This window comes from Muscardinus avellanarius (genome assembly GCF_963383645.1).
Source record: "Muscardinus avellanarius genome assembly, chromosome: 3".
Lineage (NCBI taxonomy): Eukaryota > Metazoa > Chordata > Mammalia > Rodentia > Gliridae > Muscardinus > Muscardinus avellanarius.
Window position 1 is genome coordinate 141,555,039 of NC_137788.1, and position 24,721 is coordinate 141,579,759.

Consider the following 24,721-nt stretch of genomic DNA (forward strand, 5'->3'; position numbering starts at 1 on the left):
AACTGGGAGCTGAACACAGCATTCCTGGTGCTTCCTCAGAGACGCAGACCTGTGTGCTTGTTTGTGTGAGAGCCTATCATGTGCTAGTAACAGAAGGCCACGCATTGGAATATCTCCCAAGCTTGTTCCCTTCTGTTGTGTACTAGGAAGGCTGTCAGAACATTTCTCCCTTTCAGCAAGGAGTCTGATTTCACTCTGAATTCCTGTCGGCACAGATGGCCTTGAGATCAGGGCCATTGTATATTGCATTCACTTTGACAGTTTTTACAATTGAAGGTGGTCTCAAGAAACAAATCAATGTACTGACTGGGCAATTAATTCTGGCTAAAAAGGAAATATAGTTTCCTTGAAAAATTGGTTTAATTTTTATATTCAAACTTACATGCCCCTTGACCTGCTCTTATCAATGAAGGTTAAACAGAGGGCACTGGGTCGCAGCATGCTGGACGAGACTAATTAAATAAGAGCTGAGCTGAGAAGACGTCGCTGCTTGATTTATGGGAACAGAGCCCCCCCGAAGTCTCTTCGCGGGCTTGAAAAACTTTTTTTTCTTAAGGCAGCGAAACAGAGACAGAAAGCACTCTTAAATTTTAGCAGTCATTTCATTTCAGCAATACCCATAGAAGGGCCATTTCACCCATCTAGGCAAAGTGAATTCATTGAAACGTCCGAGCCACGTGTGTCTGCGCTGGCTCAAGCCCGCCAGGACCGCGGCTCCAGAGCCGAGCGTCAGGCGCGGCCTTTCCCACAGGCCAGGGCGCTGCTGCACCTAGCGTGGGCTGCGAGTGCACTCGGCCGCGCTCCCCTTTGCCCTCCTGTCGCTCTGTCTGTTTGACATGTTTATTAAATAGAAGCTCGAGGCTGCGAGCAGGCTCAGGCTCTCCTCCAGTCGCCCACCGCCGGCAGCCCTGGCCTGTCTGGAGAAAAGATACCAGAAGCCTTGGAGCTGAGGGGCTTCCTAGTCTTGGAGCAGATTTTTTTTTTTTTAATTTGGTTTGGGTTTTATGTTCTTTTGGGGACCTATCATTTATAGAGCTATTTATTTTACTAATAACTAGTTCTTTTTAGTATGTGTTGTTTATTTGAGTATAACTAATTACAAATACGTTTATTTGTGTACAAGAAAATATTTATCCAGGAAGTATTAAAAGTTAGCTAAGTGGTGCATGTACAGGTGAATTTTTTCTAATCTTTGTATAATGAAAATATTTGTATATTGAGAAAATGTACATTATCAGTAATGAATAAATAACCATGCACTGGGAAGCTACTTTCTCGCTTCACGGGGGGGCGTCTGGCCTCCTCTGCTGTGCTGTCTGCCCCTCTTCAGGTTGATACTGCACTTACTGTGGCCATCTCCTGGAGCAAGAGCCCCAGCTGCACTGTCAGGCACAGTCCTAGAGATGCATCTGCTCTTGCAGGGCCCTGCAGAAAGTGCGCGCCCCAGCCTTGCCACGTGGCACGCGGCCCGGCTCTGCCCAGCTAAGAGTGCTAACCGCTCCTTGTCTTTGCCAGTCTGTTGTAGGGGCAGAAGGCTTGTCCCTTGCATTCCGGCACATGGCCAGCTCCCTGCTGGGCCACTGCAGCCAAGTCTCCTGTGAAAGCCTCCTTCACGAGGTCATCGTCTGTGTGGGCTACTTCACTGTCAACCACCCGGATAACCAGGTAAGAGGCCCCAGAAGGTTCTGCGCACTGTGCCGCAGCACTGAGAGTGTGAGGTATCGGAGTGAGAACAGGCAGGCTAGCCTGCCAGAACCCATCTGTCCTGCGTGAAGCCCCTTAACCAGGCCCCAGGCTGTCTGTCTCTAGCTTCATCTCTGAAGAGATTGGATCAGCACTAGTTAGCACTAGTTTCCTCTTAGTGCTGTTAAAGCATTTTAGTAAAATAATCTTTTTTATTGGGTGCATTGTAGTTTTGTATCATATTGGAGTACAGAGTGTTAGAAAAATACATGCACACAACTCTTACTGCCCTTCCCACCAGGGCACCCCGCAAGCCTGTGACATCGGGATTGGCCATTCTGTATGTTCGCGGCATCACTTCTGCTATTGCATTCTTTATGACTTCGCCCCCTCCCTTCCCTCGCCCTCCTCAGTCATTCCCCTGGAGCCTCTGTTCATCTACCTGAGGTTGTCTTTATCTCTGAATGTCTCTCGAGCTTCCACATATAAGAGAACACACATCTACCCATTCTTGGGGACTGGGTGTACTCAGTATAATATTCTACTCAGTACAATATTTTCAAGTTCCATCCATTTTCCTGTAGATGGTGTAGTTGTGTTCTTTATAGCTAAGTAAAATTTTATTGTGTGTATATACCAAAGTTTTGTGATCCATTTATCCGTCATTGGTGGACATCCAGGCTGGTTCCATAATTTGGCTATTGTAAATTGTGCTACTATGAACATGGATATGCAAGTGGGATTATAATATTCTGAGTTAGTTTCCTTTGGGAAGATACCCAGGAGTGCTATCACTGGGTCATTCCATTCCCAGTTTTTTGAGAAACCTCCACAGATATTCCTGAGCCACACAAAAGTGTCTACTCCCCTTACCACATAGGTTTTGATGCTGCAGTCACTAGTGTGTGTTTGGTTTTCATAAGGTCACTTCTGCACCTTTCATCTTAGGTCACTGAGGCTATAGGAAACTGTACTTGGCCCCTGGCTTGGGCCTAGGTGTCAGAGGCTTCCACACGGGGTTGGAAGGCAGGACGGGACCTTTCCTCCTTATCACCAAGGTAGCTCCACTTTTAGCCACTTTGTTTCTTGAGCAAGATTTCACATGTAAAGAGGATTCTACCACTTATAAAGCAGCAGTTGAAGTTAGAAAACCGGTCGCAAACTTTACAAAATAATAATAACAAAAGTACCTAGTTCTCTTTATTTTTGGTATCAGAGTTACTGGCATAACTTAACATTTCAAAGAATAATTTCTGACTCAGAAACCTTAATTTTATAGATTGTAGCTAAGAAAAAGATCTCTGTACAACCCCTTAGCCCTCACCCTAACTTACTAATTTTTATTTTACACTAATCTCAAACAAGTGTACTTACTAGGCTTGTCATCCTACAGCAAACTAGCCTAGGGCAGGAGAAGAGATGGTCGTGCTGCCAGAGCCATGTCCGAGGCAAGAGGCTGCACAGAGGGCTGGCATTGCCTGCCGGCTACAGAGAAAGGGCAGAGAAACACAGCAGCCCCGAAGTGTGACACCAGCCTCCGGGGCTTACGGGGACACCCAGCCCTCTGTTTTATTTCCCAGATGATTGTGGTGCTGTCAGTGTTGACCCCGAGTGAGCACAGGGGCAGGTACACATTTAATATACTTCCTCTAAGAAGATTTTGGAATATAGTCCATTGTAGAAAGGTGCTCCCATTGTTAGAATACAGAAAATCCATGCCCTTACTAGGGTAGTCATCGTACACAGAAAGCCTCTTTTCTCTGACCTGTTGTCAGGTGGCGGCTGCTTCTCGCCTCCCACCACGGGCGCACCGGGGCAGGCTCCTCCCTTGGAAGTGTTTGTCCTTTCTGTGGACCAGGCCCGGCACGTTCAGGAATCTCTTACAAGCTGCTCAAGGAAGAGGAGTTGAGGGAAATTTCCTATGTGGACTTCTTTCCTTTGTGTACCTCCATTCAATCTACTAAATTGCATTTTATTTTCCTTTAAAAGCACTATTATTACAAAAGCGTTTCTTATTTGTTGTGAAAAAGACACACAGGGCAAGCAGAAAGAGTAAAGGGAAATCCTGGCTTCTCCTGACCTCGCGCTCTGGGATGGCCACGCTTAGCCCTTCCGCGGTTTCCTTCCCAGTCTCTTGGAACAGTTTCACACCGCTGAAGTCACACGGTGTGCGCGTGCCCTGCCTTCTGCACTGTACATCATACCAGACTCGCTCTCTGTGAATATCATCTTAATGGCCACATGGCTTATCTTGTGTGGCTATTCGTGGTTTACCTAATAATTTCCTGTTTTATAATTAAGTGGTTTACTGTGTACATGACACTCTCCTGCACTTATAAAGAGCTGAATAATTTGTGTGTGATATTTGACTGTATGCAGTTCTGCAGCCAAAATTCAGTTTTTACTGAATGATTTGACCATTTGAAACTCTTTACATAAACCAGCTCTGTTGTGAGAAGCCTACAGAACTCAAAATTATATGGTACTTTAGAGAGTTTTCCTGCTGATGCTGGATCACAGACTAACCCTCTCCTCTAGACAAAACATACACTTTAGCATCTCTGGTCTCACCAAGTGAACAGGCCTGGGGTCAGCAGACCCATGTTTGAAGATAGAACATTAGGCCTGCACTGGCCAGGTGGGGCGGTGGCAGCTGGGCGTGCTGGGATGGGGACACGCAGATGAAACGGGCAGGGAGGAACGCTAGGCGACACGTGGGCGAGAAGGGGGTGGGAACTGTCACTTGTCACCGGGAAAGAAGGTTCAGCGAGGTTGGGGATCATTGTTGAGAGATGGGCTCAGTCCCAGGAAGAAGTTGGAAAAGTGAGAGGCCAGACCTTGTGTTCACCTTACCTCCCAGGAGGGAATACTAACCTGGACGTCCACGTCAGATGTGAGGAGAGTCAGGGAAGTCAGCACAGTCCCAGCACAGTTGCTGATTTCACAAAAATCTATAAGAAGAATAAAAACATGATTTTTAAAAAAGTAGAGAGGAAGCAAGAAACTGGTAAAATAGAAAGTACTTGCAAAAGGCTGAGGCACTGCACCCTGCCGCAATGCTGCTTCTCCCGTACAGCGCCCTCTGTCTGCAGGGTTCTTTATATCATCCTTCCCATCTGCTGTCTCACACTTCAGTAGCACCTCAGTGTGTTGTGACGTCAGACAGGTGAGGAATGGAAGTTCTCAGGTGAGTTAGACCCCGTGAAGTGGATAATCAGTGAAAGAATAGGACTAGCATCCAGGTCTTGCTAAACCAAACAGCGTACTTTTCAGTTCACCTCACATTGCTTAAAGTCAGATATTTCACCCATGATGAGGAAGTGTACCTTGGTGAGGGGTGTGGGGTGTAGAAGATGATGCCTGTTCGCCAAGAGAGTGTGCTGAGAAGCTGCTGTTCAGCTCGCTGAATGCCAACGTGGAAGTTTCTGGGGCATATATATGTGCCTTGCTTAGGAGACTCATAGAGATTCCAGAAAGATGTAAATAAAGATGTTCCATTGCGTGCAAATGGACCACAATTTAGAAAAAAGAAGACCAGGGTTCCGGGCCCAGCTCTACCGCTAGCTGTGTGACCTTGGATAAATGCTTTCCCCTCCTGAGACTTACATATCTTTGACTGTAAAGAGAAGTTATTGAATGTTCTTAATGCTACTGAATTATAGGTTTAAAAATGTTTAAACTGGCAAGTTATATGTTATGTGTATCTTACATAGTAAAATTTTTAGAAAAAGTGAAAGGGGGGCGGGATGTAGGTCAGTGGCAAAGCGCCTGATTTGCAGGTGCAGCGCTCTGGGCTCGATTCCCAGTTCCAAAAAGACAAAAAAAGAACCCCTTTAAAAAAAGAAAGAGGAGGAGGAAAGCCGTACTAGCTGGTGTCCCCTGTAAGCTCTGTGAGTAGGTCCCCGGCAGAGGCTTCTTCCAGGTGACTCATCGGGTGCCTTGCTCTGTGGTGCCGTCTCCAACTGCAGTCTGAGTCTGCTCTGGAAGGCTGTGCTCCTGAGCTCAGGACTGGAAGCCATTGAGCTGTGTGGCTGGCAGGGAATGGGAAATAGCCACAGACTTGCTGAAGTCCAGAAGACTGCTCATGTCCAAAAAAGTTGGGAAGTTTTCTATAATTTAAAAGCTGATTGTTTGCCTTTGTTTAAAAAAAACTAATTTTATTAAATTCCCTTTCTACTGACTCCCACCAAAATCCAGTAATTCTCTAAGTAAGCATTTGCCAAGGAGACATAGCAAGCGCAGTTTGAGCTCTGGGCCCAGCCCGACAGTGCCGCCTCCCTCCTCCCGCCTCCTGCCTTCCCCTCCCTTGGGTTGGCCTCCAGTGGTGCTCCCTCTCCACCCGCTGCTCCTCTGGTGGAAGTACTTACTTAGCTCCATGCCACTTTCTCAGATCTGAAGAATCCAAGGGGAAAATTAGGATGCTCGGTTCACTTACTGTTTCTGTATCATTATCAGAAGTCATGCTAATTGGCAGGGCCTGTTTGTCCACAGGGGATCCTTAGTTTCTCCTGGGGAAGCAACTCTGTCTTCATAAAACAAGACCTTTCTAGGTCTTGCTGCAGCCTGAGTCCATTTGATCAGGTAGCTGCTTTGCATGAAGGATTGGCATTCTTTATTTGCTAACACTTAGTGTATTAACCGGAAGGGCTAAGCCCCATGACACCAAGGGTAATTTTAGGTAGAAACCTAGATAATAAAAGTAATGCCCCATCCTTGATGGACCAGTCATCTGTTTCCTATAGGGTTGCAGTTTCTAATTAAAATGTTGTAGTTTTAATAAAAAGCTTTCCTATATTTATGGCACTTTCATGACTCTTTCCAAATTCCTTCCCATTTAATTATTATAATGAACATAATTAGTATGTGCTGCAAGCCCTTTACTTTATTTACATTTTGTATTGGATAATTAAATGTGGTCTGATAATTAAATTATTCAAGTGGCAGGTTGTTTGCCTGCCTGCCTATTACTGTTTGGGGACTGAGTACCTTTGCATATTCATTTTGGTTAGTGGCCACCTGTTCTTTGCAAAGGCCCCGCAGATTCCCGCAGTGGGAGCTACAGTCTTGCGGTGCTCTCTTAGCCCGCCCACCGGTCCTGCTTGTCTGTAGTGAGCTCCATGCTCATCATAGAATCATCTGTTCTGTTCTGTCCCAACGCTCCTGATGGCTTCCAGGTAGATCAGCAGGTAGGCAAGCTGATCTACCTGCTGAACGTGGCATGTGTTTTCCAAGGTAATTTGATAACAGTAAAGAAAAAGAAAAAACGTTAATTTGACGTAGTGTTGCTAAAATGAGTCTGTTATACTCACCTCAGATGTGTCCCTGAACACAAACAGAAGCAGCTTCCTAGTTTTATATCTTCTGCAGGTGGTGGAGACCCAGTTATGGTTTTTTTGTTTTGTTATTTTGTGGTACTGGGGTTCCTGGAAGCCCTTCTACCTCCGGGCTACACTCCCAGACCTATTTTATATTTCTATTTGGAAACAGGGTCTCTTAAGCCAGCGAGGCTGGCTTCGAACCTGCAGGATCCTCCTGTCTCCACCTCCCAAGCGTGGGGATTACAAGCGTGCGCCACCATGCCCAGCCCCAGTTATGTTTTAAGAGTGGCAATTAGGAGCTGAACATGGTGATGCAAGCCTGTAATCCCAGTACTTGAGAGGCTGAGATAGGAGGATCGCGAGTTGAAGGCCAGCCTCAGCAACCTAGAAAGACTGTCAGCAACTCAGCAAAACTCTGTTCCCAAATAAAAAATGAAATAGAGCTGGGTATATAGCTCAGAGATAGAGCACCCCTGGGTTCAGTCTGGCGCTCGCGCACACACACACGCACACTGTCACTTAGGGATGGGGATGTAGCTCTGTGGTAGAGCACTTGCCTAGCATGTGGGAAGCCCTGAGTTCAATCCCCCAGTACACAAGCACGCGAAAAGTGGCAGTTTTTCCGAATCCCATTTCCAACTTTTAAATTTTTCAAAGGTGGCTTAAGTCCTGCTCAAACATTACTACTGTTCTCTTTGTCTTGCTCAAAGGCAGGTGATCTGTCCTAGGTCACACCTACTTGGTAAACTCACCTATCCACATCCCTGTCTGCAAAAGGCTGCTGCGGTGGGCCTGGAGTAGAATCCCAGCAGCCAAGAGCCGGGCGTGTTGGCACACGCTTGTGATCCCAGCGCTTGGGAGGCTGAGCAGGAGGATCGCACAGGTTCGAAGCCAGCCTCAGCTACTTAGTGAGGCTCTCAGCAACTTAGTGAGACCCTGTTTCAAATAAAATATAAAATAGGTCTGGGAGTGTAGCCTGGAGAAAGAAGGCCCTTGGATTTCATCCCCAGCAACACACAGACACACACACACACACACACACACACACACACACACACACACACACACCCCAGCAGCCAGGGCCTCCTTGTCCTCCAGGGTTGGCAGCTTGCTCATCAGCTGCCACATGGGCCTTCAGCTTTCTAGATTTCTTTGTGTGACAGATACAGTTTCTTTTATACAATAAGAATGCATCATGTCTAAGGAATAGCCCAACAACAGAACCATTTTAGAACCAAGTTACTCTCAATATTATAGCAGCAATGCAAAGTATGGGGTCTAAGGGCTACAAGTAGAACAAAAACTTACAATCAAAAATAACTTCTGCCAGCTGGTGCTACCGTGACACACGTGCCATCCCAGTACTTGGGAGACTGAAACAGTAGGATTGCAGGTTCAAGGCCAGCCTCAGCAATTTAGCAAGACCCTGCTTCAAAATAAAATAAAGTTAGGGGTATAGCTCAATGGCAGAACACCCCTGAGTTCAATCCCTAGTTCCACACACACAAAGGTAACTTTTACCTAAATATTTATTTTAAGACTTCTAGTGGGTGACATAACTGGTATTCAAATGGAGACATTTTCCAGTTAGCAATTTTGGCCACTCATATTAAAAGTCACCGCTTTCAGCCAGGTGTAGTGGTGCGCTCCCGACATCCTAGTACTTGGAAGGCTGAGACAGGAGGATGGCCGAATAAAGGCCAGCTTCAGCAACTTAGCAAGAAGACCCTGTTTTGTTTTGGATTGGTTTGGTTTTTGTGGTACTGAGAATTGAACCCAGAGTCATTGTACCTCCAAACTATACCCACAGACCAATTTTACTTTTTATTTAGAAACGGCCTAGCTAGGTTGATGAGAGTCTCACTACTTGCTGAGGCTGTCCTTGAACTTATGATCCTCTTGTCTTAGCCTCCCAAGTAGTAGGATTGCAAGTATGCACCACCATAACCAGCTCCAGAAGATCCTGTTTTAAAATTAAAAATAAAACAGAGTTGCTAGGGCTGGGAGTATAGTTTGGAGGTAGAATGTTCTTGGATTCAATCCTCAGTACCACAGCAACAACAAAAGTCACCACCTTCACAGAATTCAAATAACAAGGCCTTTTGCTTCCGCCCACTTATAAATTTTCCTGCACAAGGTTACCAGACAGTGCACCTGCTCATAGTAGGTACATGCTTTCACTCCACAGCCCACCCGAGAGGTGCTTTGACCCTGTTGCTGCATTGTCGGGGTCTATTGAGTAGATGGCAGCCAACCCAAGGAGCTTGCGCTAAGCTCTCAAGCTGAGAATTTAAGAATAAGGCAGTAGGACTGTAGCACTTAACTGGGCAAGGACCATTCTCTCCCCTTGTTAGGGCATTGCTTCCTGATGTGGGACTCGCTGGGACCCCTAGGTGCTCCTGCTGGAGGCTAATGCAGTAGTAGTTAAGGAGGTACTCCATGAACTTCTTGACAGCCTCCACTTGAGGCTTCAAACACACCTCAGGTATCCTTTGCTTACTTGGGAATCTGCTCTTGGTTATCAAAGTTACACAAGAATATGAGGCCAAGTTAACTCATGACCAATGATAAACCTAATTTTCCTGAATCTGCCTTGGTCTTCCAAGAAGGGAGTTTGATTCTTGTTTGCGCATTTGTTTTGTTTTGTTTTGGTGGTGCTGGGGATTGAACTGAGGGGTATTCTACCTCTGAGACACACCACTAGGCCTATTTTATTTTTTATTTGGAAACAGGGTCTCACTAAGTTGCTGCGACAGGCTATGAACCTGCAGTCTTCCTGTCTCAGCTTCCCAAGTACTGAGATTATAAGCATGCACCTGGCTTGGAGGGAGCTTTTGAGTAGATCCCTCTGAGATAGACTACAAAGACCTAGTTTTAATCCCAGAGAAAACACATCTGAAATAGGGTATTTTATGTGAGCCTCATCCGCCACAGAAAGCCCACCATCATGGTGCAGATGCAGCCGGTGGTCAGGGTGGCCAGGCCCTTTGGGGGCTGCGTGGCCCTGGGCAGGTCACTGCTCATCTCTGGACTTTCGCTTCCTGTCTGTGAAAGAGTTAGGCCGGGTGCTCCGAAGGGCTCTTCCAGGATGGATTTATAATTCTAAGAGGAATTGGGAGTTCACGGCCAGACCAACATCCTGATACATGTAAGCATCCTCATTCCTAAGTGCAGTGGTCTCAGGCTCTTCGCTGCAGGCCCACTGGCCTCCTGGACGTTCCTCAAGCACACCTTGCCCATCTCCCACCTCCAGCCACCACCCGTGCTGCTCTTGCCCTGGTCTTTTCCCTCAGACGTCAGCCTGGTTTGAGGAGCTCATTTCTAAGGGTTTCTTCTCAAATATCATGTTACTAGAGTACCTGACCACAGAACCTAAAATAGTGCACCAGCCCCCTGGTCACTGCTTTCTCTTTTCCCTGCTTTAATTAATTAATTAATTAATTATGGCTCATATATTACTCCCTGGCCTTTATTTATTTTATTTTTTATTTATTCCATTTGTCTCCCTACCCCACTAAAATAGAAGTATCTTTTTTTTTTTTTTTTTTTTTTTGGTGGTACTGGGGTTCCTGGAAGCCCTTCTACCTCCGGGCTACACTCCCATACCTATTTTTACATTTTTACTTGGAAACAGGGTCTCCTAAGCCAGCGCGTGCGGCTGGCTTTGAACCTGCGCGATCCTCCTGTCTCTGCCTCCCAAGCGCGGGGATTACAAGCGTGTGCCACCACGCCCAGCAAAATAGAAGTATCTTAAGGGCAGGTCTTTGTTGCCACTGCCTACAACAGTGCTAGGCACATAGAAGTTACCTAACATGTGTTGAATGAGTATCAAATGTTGAGATGGTGCAAGTCTGTCCTATATGTAATTCTACAAAAAAGGTTAAAGTGGCCCGAGATTTTGCAAGATGAATCACTTCTGTTTTATCGAGACCAATCTCCTGAACTGAGTTTTGGCTAAAAACTTAACTTTAGCCATTTTTTTTTTTGCGCTATAATTTATTTATCTTTGAATCTATTCTAAAATAAATGTTAGTTTTGTTTTGATGAAGCCAGTAGTTTCAAGATCCACGGGAAACTGCCATGTTTAAGGCTTGCCAGCCCTGCAGTTGAAACAGCAGCGTGTGGGGGAAGCTGAGGCCGACTTGCGCCCACAGCTCAGGCCTCCTCGGGCTCAGCGGAGGCAGGTGACCCACAGACGAGGGTGTTGAGAAGAGTTGGTCCTGCTTGCTTTACTAGTCAGCTCTCGTCTAGTTGGCTCACACCTGAGAGTGGACACCTTTGAGATGTTTTGCTCCCCAGATTCGTAGCATTACCACATTCAGTCTACTCTGACTTACTATGAGTTGGTTTAAGAACAAGCTTTTTGACAGGTTCATCCCATTCTCAGAGTATACAGTGGGAAAATCTACAATTAAAGAGGTAAAATCTCCATATCATTCATTTATTTCACTTGAGAAAGCAGTAAACTGAAACTACAAAAACTGAAACTACAAATACCCTGAGGGCATTTTTAAATATTTTTCTTAGGCTGGGCGTGGTGGCGCATGCTTATAATCCCAGCATTTGGGAGGCTGAGAGAGGAGGATCACAGTTCTCAGACAGCCTCAGCTACTAGTGAGGCCCTCTGAAACTCAGTGAGACCCTGTTTCAAAATAAAGAATAAAAAAGGGCTGAGGTTGTAGCTCAGTGGTAGAATGCCCCTGGGTTCCATTCCCAGTAGCACAAAAATAATAACAATAATAATAATAATAAATATTTTTCTTAAATCTCTTCACATTAGCTCCCTGGGGAACATGCACTCTACCATTAGATTCATGCTTGTAGTCAGAGAACCTGGTGTGTGGGAGTCCTGGCCAGGCTTGTTCTTTGAGGCATTGACAGTATCTCTTGCAGCTCGATGAGGAAACATGGGCTCTGTGTGACCCTGGACAAAACACTTACCTTCACAGTGAGATCTCTATATAAAATAGATCATCTATAAAGTAGAGGTCACATGAATAACACCTTGTGGGGTTGTTATACAAAGTAAATCAGATCATTAATACAGTGATTAGCACATTCCCTGGCCCAGAACAAATGGCCGCTTATAGTGTCTTCGTCTGCCTCCAGATCCCCTGCTCTTAATGAGAAGAGCGCTTGAGTGTCTGCTCCAGGCAGCTTGGACACTTAGTACACCACCCTGTGCGGACCATCTCTACTGTCAGAGCATGTTTCCCCGTCTGTTGAGAAGCTGGAGAAAGCTCTGCAAGTCCCCTGCCTACAGGGTTCCTCTGGACCCAAGAGATGTAGACGCGCTAAGAGGTTTCCCCTGCAGGATCTCTGGGCTGCCCCAGAGAAACAGATGCTGTTCTGGCACGGCCACCAAGGGGACTGGGAGGATCATTATGGCACTGGCCAGCTGCCAGCTCCCTTCCCGAGGGCAAGCCGGGTCCAGCTGGACACACCTGCCAGGTGGTCAGCACAAGCTGGTCTGGTGGCAGTGACGGCATCTCCACTCAGCACCTTGGGCTGCAGAGGCAGGAGGGGGAGACCTCACACCCAAATCATTCTCTCCTGGATGGGTAGCAGCTAAACTGGAAACACCACAGAGATAACTCAGAGGTGCATTGCGACGGCGTTAGGAAGAAAATGGCTCACATGAATCAATGTGAACATTTAATGGGCCTTAATTGGAACCTTATCCTGCTCTACTTAGAGCAAAGAGATGAAAGCAGAAGAAATCTGAGAGACCATTTATTTCACTTGAGAAAGCAGTAAACTGAAACTACAAAAAGATTTGACTACTATTATATTTTTATGATTAAATAAAATTGTCATACACTAGTGCTGGCGAGCCCATAAGTGCTCCATGGAATGCATCCATGGTCTCTGGCAGCTGTTAGATTATGGCCAGAAAGCCTATCAGCCTGTGCTCCGCATTTGTTAACCCTGCTGGGCTCGCGCCACCCAGGAGGGAGCCCCATGCGGAGTAAGCTTTGTCCCAGTTCTCCTATCAGCAAGGTCCAACAGCCACTGGGAATGTCTGTGTTCTAAGGCAGTCCTAAATACTGTCCATCCAGCTGCCCGCCTTGCCCCCGCCCCACACACATCCTGCTCTCTACTAGTCTGGGGGTTGGGGGGAGAGGAGAGAGATCGGGTCTCTTTTCTTTAAAAAGCTGGATTCGAAAACATAATAGATACTAGTCAAGAATTTTGAGTTGGCATATTTTATGTAATGGCTTTTTTAAGCTCTTCCTCAATTTGCCATACTTATTGGCATAGTGCTGGGGATTGAACCCAGGGGCATCCTTCCTCTCTCTGAGCCCTATTTTTTTTTTTTTTAAACAGGGTCTCACTAAGTTGCCAAGGGCCTCACCAAGTTGTTCTGGCTGGCCACACACCTGCCTTAGCTTCATAAGTACTAGGATACAGGCGTGCGCCACCAAGCCTGGCATGCTTTACCATGTTTAAATGTAGCATCTGTCATACTACAGGCAGCATGAGGGGCACAGTGCAGGATTATGATGTGTGCAAACTCACGAGCCATCAGAGACCATCTGGTCCAACTCCCTCATGGCCAGAGAGGATGAGAACTTGCTCCTGGTCACTGAAGTCAGGCCTCCAAAGCATTATCAGTGCTTCCTATGACCAACTTTCACACACACACAGAACACATGCACATGCATATATGAGACATGGATAATGCAAATACATACAAAGTCCAAAATAAAGTAGTCCCTCAAATTTATGACGACATGGTAAATCTGTATAATTCCCAAGGCCAGGGCTCAATAGACAGGGCTCTTTCTCAAATTAAAATGGAAGCAGTGTGTTTGTCTGATTGTTGTTTTGGTACTGGGGATTGAACCCAGGGGCATTCTACCTTAGAGCTACACCCCCAACTTTATTTTATCTTTTTATGTTGAAATGGTCTCACTCAGTTGTGAAGGGCCTCACATAGTTTCTGAGGCTGGCCTCAATCCTGTAATCCCCCTGCCTCAGCCTCTCAAGTACTGGGATTACAACTGTGCACCACCACACCTGGAAGCAGACTTTGGGTATAATCTCTGACAAATTTTAGAGTCGGCCAAATGTTGAGATAGTCTATCTCGACCTTCTTGTGCCACAGGATGTATTCGATGAGAATTTAGAGCATGCTTCTTTTAAACAGAAACTCTTCCTCACAGAATAAGTAATGTGAAAGAAGGAGGAAGGCTCCAGCTTAAAGTAGAGGGCTGGAGGCGGCTGTGGGGGAAGCACCGGTGTCGTGAGCTTTGTGTCCACACGAGTTCATCACTCACTTCTTCCCTCATTCATCAGCTTTAGCTGACTGCCCACCCCATGTCAAACCATGAGCTGGAAGACGTAGAAAGGGACACAACGCAGACCTTCTCCTTCTGGAGCCTTAGCCCAGGGGCAGTGCTGTCAGGAATGAGCCTCTTTTCTGCCTCCAGTAAACCCTTGAGGAGTACTTGCAACGTGCCAGGCGCTATTTTAGACACCCCAAATACAGTGGGAAGCAAAATAGACAAAATCCTTGCCCTCGGGTTGCTGATGCTCCGGGCTGAGGGAGGAACTGATGATAAAAACCTAGATCTGTGCTAGAGAACCATTGGAGAGTACTTCCCAGTGTGGCAGTGTTGAGCTGCCACCTGGAAGCAGAACAGGCTTGCTGGTAGCAAGTCAGGAAAGACACGATAGGCAGAGGAAAGAACTTGAGAGGTAAAGAGCCTGGCAGGCAGCAGCACTGCGAGTCACTGGTTCTGACGGGAGCTCAGTGTGTGGGGGGAAGGACCAGAGCAAAGTCTGAAGGCCACAGGCTAGAGCCCAGGGCCTGAGGATGGTCCTCTAGGAATGGGAACGTGCTGCCAGGCTGAAGCATGTCTCAAAGCCACACCCGTATGTGCAAAATGAGGCGATAGGGATTAGCTTCCACACCAAAGGCCCCGTGCTGCAAGCAGATGCCCTTCTTCTGAAGCATCACTCTCCCTGCAGGAGTGCAGGGGACCTGAACAGAGCCTTCTCCGCCTTCTGGCAGCACCCTGCACACAGCCCGGGTCCCAGAGGAAGGGGGCCCTTAGAGTTGCCCTGGGGAGACACGGCAGGACAGCCGCTCAGCCCTCACTACACGAGAACACTCTTTCTCTAGGATCCCCCGAGTACCAGTGCCTATGGGAGCGCCTCCTAAGGGCCTGGCTGCCTTCCTCCTCCTCCCCCTGCTGCCCTGTCTCCTCATTCTCCCTCCTCCTAGTTTTGCTGCTGCTAGACAACAGTGAATCCTGGGACCACCAGGAAGAAAGCTACTGCACACAGGGCCTCCCCCCACGCAGTCTGCCAAGATCTCTGCATTTGCTCTCAACCTATGGGAAAAGCAAGTTTAGGAGAGGAATTTATTTGCAGGGCTGGCCAAGGGGATATTTGTGTTTCTTTGCTCAAGTTTTGATTTGATTATATATATGGAAAGATAATTCAATTTTTTTCTCCTAAGATATTAAAATAAGGCCACCACTCCCTACCCCATCCCCTAAGGCATCAGTCAGGTGTGCATGCTTGGGGCATGCCATATCCTCTGTGTGGGGTGCAGAGAACCCTCTTGTCCTGTTGCCTGCACTCTGGGCCCGGGCTCCATCCAGGAGGACACACTCGACCAGCAAGGCGAGCAGCCGCGTGGCCGCACCTCCAGAGCCTCTCCAGCCCTGTAGCAGGGCCAGTTTTGTGGAGAGGAATGTGAAGATGACTTTGTTTCTGCTGTGCTAGAAAAATATCCTTTGTTCCAGTGATTTACAGGCTCTCTCAGCTGTCTCTTTAAATGAATTTAGGTGTCTAGACACCTATTTTTGCCCCTCTGTTGAGGACATCTTGTCTCTGACAAGAAAAGAAAAAAAAAAAACAAATCAAGAATTCTTAAGCATAAAGAATTAATTCTTAAGCATAAAGAATCTCATCTTGTGAGACTTAACTGTTTGTATTATTTCTGTCTGGCTCCATACCCACTCCCCCTGCCACACGGACTGACAGAGCTGCTTTAGTCTTCGGTTTGACAGACCAGCTCTCATCCTGTTCAGGAGGAGCTGCTGTGGCCCCGCCCTGCCCGGCTGCCTGCACACTGAGCCAAGAGGCCAGCGGTCAGGTGAGGTGCTGGCCACAGGACCCAGCCAGCTGCTCTACCAAATTCAAAGACAGTATATCTAAGGACCTGGAAACGCCTGGGATGAACGGACCCGGGCCCTGGTGTGGTAGGCACCAGCTCCCAGGAGGCAGGTTTGGGAACCAAAGCTCATTTACTCAGTTATCCCCCAAATAATGAGCGAACACCTGTCACTTGCCAGGCACTGTGCCGGGCATGTGATGCCTGCCGGTGATGCAGCAGTGAATAGAAAGGAAGCACAGGTCCTGTCCTCAGACAGCACGCGCCCCACAGACTAATAAAGACACATTCACATCAGTCTCTGACACAGGGATCTGGAACAAGGCCAAGTGTGATCCACCGTCTCATCAGTGACACAGGGCTGGGTCCCAGTGCCATAGTGTTAAACTGACAAAGGGCCTTCAAGGGGAAAACAACTAGTAAATGTCAGAGTGTAGAGCTTCCTAAAGCCACTGATGGAAACCTCTTAAATAAGGAAAAAATTCAGGATCACTCTTAGATGTTAGCAAAATTAGCAGTTCACAGAGCTTGAATAGGTAAAATAGAACTTGACTGTTTCTTGTTTTGTTTCTGTTTGGTTTGTAGGTGAGCTCTAGAGAGCTGGAGATCATACTATAGGACACTATAGCTGTAACTAATGTAGAGGGCAATAAACTGCTACAGAAGTTTGTTTTTCTAGGTTGTTTTTTAGTGTCATGGTTTTAATAAAGTCAGTGAATGAACTCTTCCCATATAAGTGAATTTTGTACATGTTAAAACAGTGAGCTGTGAGTGGTGGTGCACACTTGCAATCCCAGTACTTGGGAGGCTGAGACAGGAGAATCACAGATTTGTGGCCCACCTCAGCAACTATGGGAGGCCCTTTGCAACTTAGTGAGACCCCGTTTCAAAATAAAATAAGGCCGGGGCTGTAGCTTGGAGGTAGAATGTCCCTGGGTTCAATCTCCAGCGCTAGAGGGGGGGAAAACAAAAAACAAACAAACAAAAAAAAACCACTATTACAGTGAGGCATCAGCCAACTTAGCAAGGCCCTTTGCAACTTAGTGAAGCCCTATTTCAAAATAAGAAATAGTCCCTCCTCCCAGCCGGCCAGGCTTGCTCCCAAGATGTGGCTCGGTAGCCTGGGCTGGAGCCCGCAGAGCTTCCCGGCGAGCACTGGTCTGGCCTCCGCGAGGACGTTCTGTGAGCGTCTCTGGTTCGCTCAAGCCTTCTGGCCGCACTTGGCCAGGAGCGGTGCTTAGCAAGCACTTGAACAAACTCATCTCTGTGTAGAGGCGCTTGCTCCCTTCCTGACTTTGGGTAGATTCTAGGTGGCCACAGTTGGAGGAAAGGGGCATTTTAAGGGGAGAGGAGAATGAGGCTGTTTTTCATTTATACAACATGATGATTCTCTGGGCCTTCCTAGCCAGAGTCTTTGGGGCACTGTGGAATAAGTGGGACAGTAATCATTTTATAGATATGAAGTCTGCAAAGTCTCCCAGGCTTGTTGCATTTCTAGACCAGACTTAGGACCACAGTAAACCTTACCTCCACTTTCCTTTTTTTTTTTTAATCCCATTTTTTTTTGGGGGGGGGTGTTTTTTTGAGGGGGAGTGCACTAGGGATTGAACCAGGGACATTCTATCTCTGAGCTATACTCCCAGACCTATTTATTTATTTATTTATTTATTTATTTATTTATTTATTTGTTTATTTTTTGATACAGGGTCTCACTATGTGGAGGGCTTCACTAAGTAGCTGAGGCTGGCTGCGAACCTGCGATCCTCTTCTCTCAGCCTCCCAAATGCTGGGATTACAAGTGTACACCACCACGCCCAGCAAGCATGTATGTTTTCTTTTTTGTTTTCTTTTTTTCTTTCTTTCTTTATTATTATTATTATTATTATTATTATTATTATTTTTTTTTTTTTTTTTAGTATTGGGGTGGAACCCAGGGGCATTCTACCTCTAAGCTACACCCCCTATTTTTTTTCTTTTTTATTTCTGAAACAGGGTCTCACTGAGTTGCAAAGGGCCTCACCAAATAGCTGAGGCTGTCCTTGAACCAGGATCCTCCTGTCTCAGCCTCCCAAATGCTGGGATAACAAGCGTGCGCCACCACGCCTGGCTGTACATTTTCTTAATGCAAGTGACTTTATTATTTCTTTGCCCCAACATGGCAAAGACACACTTTTTGTTCTGCACTTTTTGTTCTGGTAGAAATATGAGGTTTCCGAGTCTGCTGTGGATATCTTCTATATTTTTTCATAATCTCCAGGTGGAAGTTGGAATGCTTTGTCTGGAATTCTGTTCTTGATTTAATGATTAATTCATCTGTAGAAATGATGCCTTTATTAATCTGTGCCCCTGGGTTCAATACCACAAAAAGAGAAAGAAAACGTACATGCCCCCTCAAGTTCACAAGAATATTTCTTCAGTTAAAACAGTAGTGAAGAGCCAGGCGTGGTGGACCACGCTTGTAATCCCAGCATTCAGGAGGCTGAGACTGGAGGATCACAGTTCGTGGACAGCCTGAGCTACTGAGTGAGGCCCTTCGCAACTCAGTGAGACCCGGTTTCAAAATAGGGCAGGGGGTGTAGCTCGGAGGTCAAATGCCCCTGGGTTCCATCCCAAGATCCCCCCCAAAAAATAGTGAAAGTGGCTAAACATTTGATAAAGGTCAAGCCCTGAAGTTGCCACAAGGACTTCCAAACAAAGGAGAAAATATCTCAAACGATCCCCAAGAGCTCTTGCGCGTTAGTCGTGCAGTGGTGCTGAAAACCTTTGCAACAAGCAGCAATTAAGTCTGAGCCCGACGGGGTGGCGCACACGTAACCCCAGCACTTGAGAGGTCGAGGCAGGAGGATCACAGGTTTGAGGCCAGCCTCAGCTACTCGGTGAGACCCTCTTTCAAAATAAAAATAATTTAGTTGGACGTAGTGGTACACACTTGTAATCCTAGTACTTGGGAGGCTGAGACAGAAGGATCACAGGTTCATGGCCAGCCTCACCTGGCCTTCCGTAACTTAGTGAAACCCTGTTTAGAAATAAAGAATAAAAAATAGAGCTGGGGGTGTGGCTCAGAGATAGAATGCCACTGGGTTTAATCCTCAGTATACCGCCAAAAAATAATAATAATAATAATAATAATTCTAAAAAATATTGTGATTTTCAAGAACCATCACTATAAAATAAAAAGGGCTGACTGTGTAGCTCAGAGGCAGACCACCCCTGGGTTCGATTCCCAGTACCAAAAAAAAAAAAAAAGAAAGAAAAACAAGCCGGGCGTGGTGGCTCACGCTTGTAATCCCTGCGCTTGGGAGGCTGAGACAGGAGGATCGCACAGGTTCGAAGCCAGCCTAACCTGGTTTAAGAGACCCTGTTTCCAAATAAAAAATAAAATAGGTCTGGAAGTGTAGCCCGAAGGTAGAAGGCCCCTGGGTTCCATTCCCACTACCACAAAAAAAAAAAAAAAATAGAAAAAGAAGCAGCAGCAATTAAGTCTTAGATGCCGCAGTAGCTTCAGATTTAAAGGTGCAGAGTGGTCGGGTGTGGTGGCGCGTGCCTGTGATCCGAGCCACTTAGGAGGTTGAGCAGAATAAGTTCAGGGTGACCCTGGCCACTCAGTGAGACCCTGTCTCAAAATAAGAATCTCCTTAAAGGAGGCTGCAGATGTAGCTCCATGATAGCGTGCTTGCCTAGCATTGTGAAAGGGAGTTCAGGCCCCAGAAATGGGCACGTGGGTATGCGCACGCACACACACACACACAGAGTTTTTATTTAAAGATAGTGAAAGTATCTTCACTAAAGTGTTTTAAATCCCTCAAGTATGTGTATAAGATCAGGCTTCCAGACACTGCAGGCAGCCAGCCACAGGGCCATTGCAAGATGGTGCCCGTTCCGAGTCCTGTGCCCCACCGTCCGTTCCTGAGAGTCCAGCCCATCACATCTGTCCTTTCCAAGTTCTTACATCTCATAATTTGAGACAAACCCAACACAGCTCAGCTCATAGCCAAGAACTCATTACTTGACACTAAGCCAAGAAGAATATGTGTTTTGGAGAAAGGCCTTTTGTGTCAGTTTAATCTGCATGTCAGTTGGTTTAGTCTATTTAGAGCGGCACCATACCATCCTCCTCTTCCTCTGTGCTGGAGACATGGTGCAAGAAGCTGGCTGGCAGCCAGTCGTGGGAGTGAGCTCACACCTGGTGATGGAGCCTCTACCCAGAGGAGCAGCCTGGTGAGGCCAGGGCCCGGAAGGGTTGGAAGGTGAGAAGCAGCCAGTCATCAGGTTGACCAGGTCCAGTACCAACTGGCTGGGGACCCGACACAAGTCTTTTGGACTTTCTGAGGAGTGGTTTCTGCCTTAGAAGACCATATTCAGCCAGGTGTGGTGGCACACACTTGTCATCCCAATACTTGGGAGGCTGAGACAGGAGGATCATAGGTTTGCAGCCAGCCTCAGTTACTTAGTGAAGCCCTCTGCAACTTAGACCCTATTTCAAAATAAAGAAAAAATAGGGCTAGGTGTATAACTTGGAGGTAGAATGCCCCTGGGTTCAGTCCCTAGTACTGAAAAAAAAAAAGCTGTAATCATCCCATCTGCCTGCCTGGGAGTCTGGCAGCTCAGGACCTGGGTGGAGGGGCTTTCGGCCTCTTCAGTGCTCCCGGCCAGGGGCAGGCTTTTTGCTGTGTTGAATGTTGCTCAGGTTCTGGCCGTGCAACGTGCCATCCTCGACCTTGAGCTCCTTCATAATGTGAGACATTAGCGCCACCCAAGCCCACAAGACAGGAAGATCCTTCCCCAATCTCTGTTAATCTGGCCAAGGATCCCTGAGTTGGTGCCTGGGACCTAGAGATGCCAGTCCCAAATTGCTCCTAGAGCAGGATACAATTTATCACAAATTCCATTTTTTAGGAACTAGCTGTACAGACCAAAGCAACAGGATGTGAACACCACCGAGACCTCCAAGTCAGAGAAAGGTCTCTGCCCGGCTAGACTAGTGGGGGCTCACTCTGCAACGAGGCACCGCCGAGTTCCAGCCAGGGCCCTCTGTCACTTTGCTTCATTCACGCCAGTAACTACAAGGACCTCCTCTGTGCCTACCTAGCCCTCAAGCAGAGCAACACACCGCAGTAAAAACACAGCGTCTACGGAACTGAAACTTAGCTACCTCACTTAAATACCTGGTAGCTGCTGCCGTGTCTTTGAGTTGGAAAGGCTGTGTCTGACCACGCCGCCTGTGGGAAGATTTCCTGGCCTTAAGGATTTCGTTAAGTGCTGCAAGGGAAGCGCATCCTGGGTATGAATCAGGAGCCCACAATACCAGCCTGTTAACTTTGGCTCTTCCTGCTCTGTTCTCAGATTGACAAGTGTAGCACAAGAGCCCTCAAAACACACATCGTAAGCTCTGCCTGTATTTCCCTGTACCACTTACCTGTGTTGCTTGGCTGGTGCTCATGCCGGGATTTTCTTTTCAAAGCTGTCAGAATGCATTTCCTACTTTACCACCACAAGCTCCTGGCTGCCATCCCCAGCTCTGTTTGCATAGCTTTCTCCTGTGCAGGCAGGGCCAAGGAGAAACCTCAGCAATGGTTTCCCAGGTGTCATGAAGCACTCTAAGTCCCAGCCAAACAGTAGGGCCTGCCTCTGCCAGCCTCTTCTGTAAAGAGAGGTGGAGGGCATCGGTGAGGCCTCGTGCTGGGTGGCGCACCCAGTTCTGACCTGGCCAGAGCAGCAGAGCTGGCAAAGTGGCCAGATCCTCATAACTAGTGCTGCTCTGTCCTCTGGGCACAGACAGGGTCTCACTGAACCCTCCTGTACACCACAAAGGCCGCGTCCGTCTGCTGAAATAGAAAGCACCCGAGCCTCAGATTAGCAGACCATGGACAGCTGCGTCAAGCCCACAGCTCCCCGAGGTCAGCAGCACCCCCGAGCCTGAGAGCCCCTGGCCCGGAAGAGCCACACGACTCTCCAGTGCGCCTGGCTAGCAGCAGCACCTCTCGAGGGAACCATTGTGGCCCGAGTGAAAGGAAGAGTCAGGGCTGTGCTGTGGACTGAACTGTGTTCTCCTAGAATTCGTATCAAAGGCAATAATTAAGGTTGAAATGAGGCCATAGGGGCCTTAGTCCAATAGGACCAGTGGCCTTAGAGTAAGAAGAGAAACGTGTGTCTGTCTCTGTCTGTCTGTCTCTCTCTCTCTCTCTCTCTCTCCATATACTTGCCAAGGAGAGGTCCCAGGCACATGTGGTGACGGGGCAGCTACCTGCAGGCCAGGAAGCTCCACGCTGGCACCTCCCCGCCCATCCCGCTCCAGTCTCCAGAGCTGGGGGAACCATTTCTGTTACTTAAGCCCCCAGGCTGTGGTGTTTTGTTATGCCAGTCAAACCAACTAAGACTGTCTGGGAATTAAACCTATGAGCTTCTTCCCTCCACCAAAAATCCTTCTACTTAGGAATCTCCGGGTACCCAGATCTCATCAGCCTTCAGGGTGCAACAACCCATCAGCGCAGCCTTCCACTGTGGGTGAGAAAGTCCTCGGCCCCCAGCACCCCGCCCTTCCCCTCCTCGTATTATTGCCACTTGTGTACACGCCTCCTCCCTGAGAGCTAAAGAGCGCGCACGCGCGCGCGCGCACACACACACACACACACACACACACACACACACCCGTATTGAATCTTCACTCCTGCTGAAGGAAGAGGCTTTCCGTTTGTGTCCCTGTGGCACTAGCATGGCACTTGGCGCCAGAGGCACCCGGTCAGTGTCTGCCGAAGTTGGTGCTCACTGGCTGGAGCCAGAGGCCGAGTGGGTGGCCAGGCCAGCAGCAGAGGAAAGGGCAGCACGTCCACTTGGCAAACAGGCGCCGAGTTCCTTCTTTTCTTCTTTCAACCAGATCCTTTTTGCTCCCTGGCAGGCAGGTTGCTCTCTTCCCGGACTGCCTTTCCACTGGGCTGCGGCCTGCGCTGCCAAGGTGCAGCTCTCCTGTTTTAAAGCTTCTACTTCCTGAATCATTGATAGCTCCAAAAAAGGAGGAGGAGTCATGGGGGTCTGCCCTCTCCCTCCTGCCATCCCTCCCCAGCCTCGCCAATAATACTAGAGAAAAAGCAATGAGTCTGCCGTGCATTGTGTAAAAGGTGCCCTTCCTCAGGGACTGGAATTGTCCCCTGGCCTCTGCTGAGAAGTCCGAAGAGCCTGGGCTGCCCATGCTCCTCTCTCCAGAGAACGGCCAAGAATGGCTCCAAGCAAACCCTGAATACTCCCCACCTCACGCAAAGCCAAGCTCTGCCCTCACTCCCATCTGTCACAGCCCCTCTTGGTGCTACAGCACGGAGTCAGGGTGTCTGCATGCCAAGCCTGGCTTCCCTGTGCCAGAGGGAAGCGCTTAGCCTACTCTAGCTGACTGTCTATGCCATGACAGCCACCGGCCACCCCTCTGCCCCAGGCCCTCCTCAGCGAGCTCACTGATCTCAGAGTCACAGGTTGTCCCCTTCCTGGACTCCTGATCCCATCTCCCCCAGTATCCGCAGTGGGGCTCCAAGGGCATTACCACCAGATGTCCTGCTCTGGCTCACAGCCAGGCCCGGCCCTCGTAGACTCTTCATATGGAACCTTGTTGTGTCCTGTCATGGTAGTCCTATGAGCAGAACTTAGCCCCAAGGTAACCAGACCACCTACATCTATCTGCATCTTCTACGTCCAAAGCCCTAAGACCAGTGGCCTCTGGCGAATCAACTCACTACATTGCTAGTGATGTCTGTAAACTCGCTCTATAAACAGGCAGCAAAATGATAAGCTCTCTTCTCTGCTTGAGGAGGCCAAATGGAATAAATTCTGATGAAACTTTCATGTGTTCTGCTAATTCACCTGCATTAACACTGTGTTGGTGCCAGCCAGAGTGGCCAGTTTAATAGCGTTTCAACTAGTAAATCTTCTAATGATAGCATTTTAATAATGGAATTTCAAAGGAAAAATTTGTTCTTAATTTTTGTCCAAAGAGAAAAAGAGAGACATTAATAATGGCATTGTTGTAAATTCTGAAGTGGTGACCATTTGGCTGTGTTACAAAATATGTGGCTAATACTTACAGATTAAAATAAATGCTTTATCAATAAGGTAAGTGATCGGCATGTTTTTCTCAGCTAGTGTCAGGAATGGCAGCGACAGCCATGTGCACGGTTGTCACATACTGCGAGTCTTTAAAATTCCTGTTGGATTTGAAGGTATTAACAAGTCCCTATCAACATTCTCAAAAGGTTTTTGATGTCATTTTAGCTATTGAACGAAAATATGTGAACTATTACTTTGTTGATTTTGTCCTTAAACCAAACTGCATTATCATCTGAGAGTGTGTTCTTAAAGTATTGTTAAAAGTACTTTGAGCACTTGTAAATCCCTATAATTTATGTTTCTCCTGCCTCTGCTGTTTCATTCCGTCCTTCTGGTTTTAATTTGAATGCAGTCCTGTCTGGGTGTGTACCTGTAAAATTGTGTTTTTCCAAGTACAATTTACAGTCCTGACCGTAGGTTTTACAGTGTTCCCAGCTTTCTCGGAGCTTCCTCCTAGGCCATGAAGTGGTCTTTGGGTCGCCCAGCTCTTTCATATTAGGTTATC

The 24,721-nt window shown here is 47.5% G+C and overlaps 1 protein-coding gene across 2 annotated transcripts in view; it reads left to right on the forward strand.

Annotated features, from left to right (window-relative positions):
- SCAPER (S-phase cyclin A associated protein in the ER) overlaps positions 1–24,721 on the forward strand; it is a gene marked incomplete at both ends in the record, with an annotated part of 288,797 nt that overhangs the window by 255,656 nt on the left and 8,420 nt on the right. For both annotated transcript variants that reach the window (XM_080692276.1, XM_080692277.1), the window contains one exon: positions 1,516–1,665. In XM_080692276.1, coding sequence (XP_080548402.1) covers positions 1,516–1,665 — 150 coding nt within the window. The remainder of the gene's footprint in view (positions 1–1,515; positions 1,666–24,721) is intronic.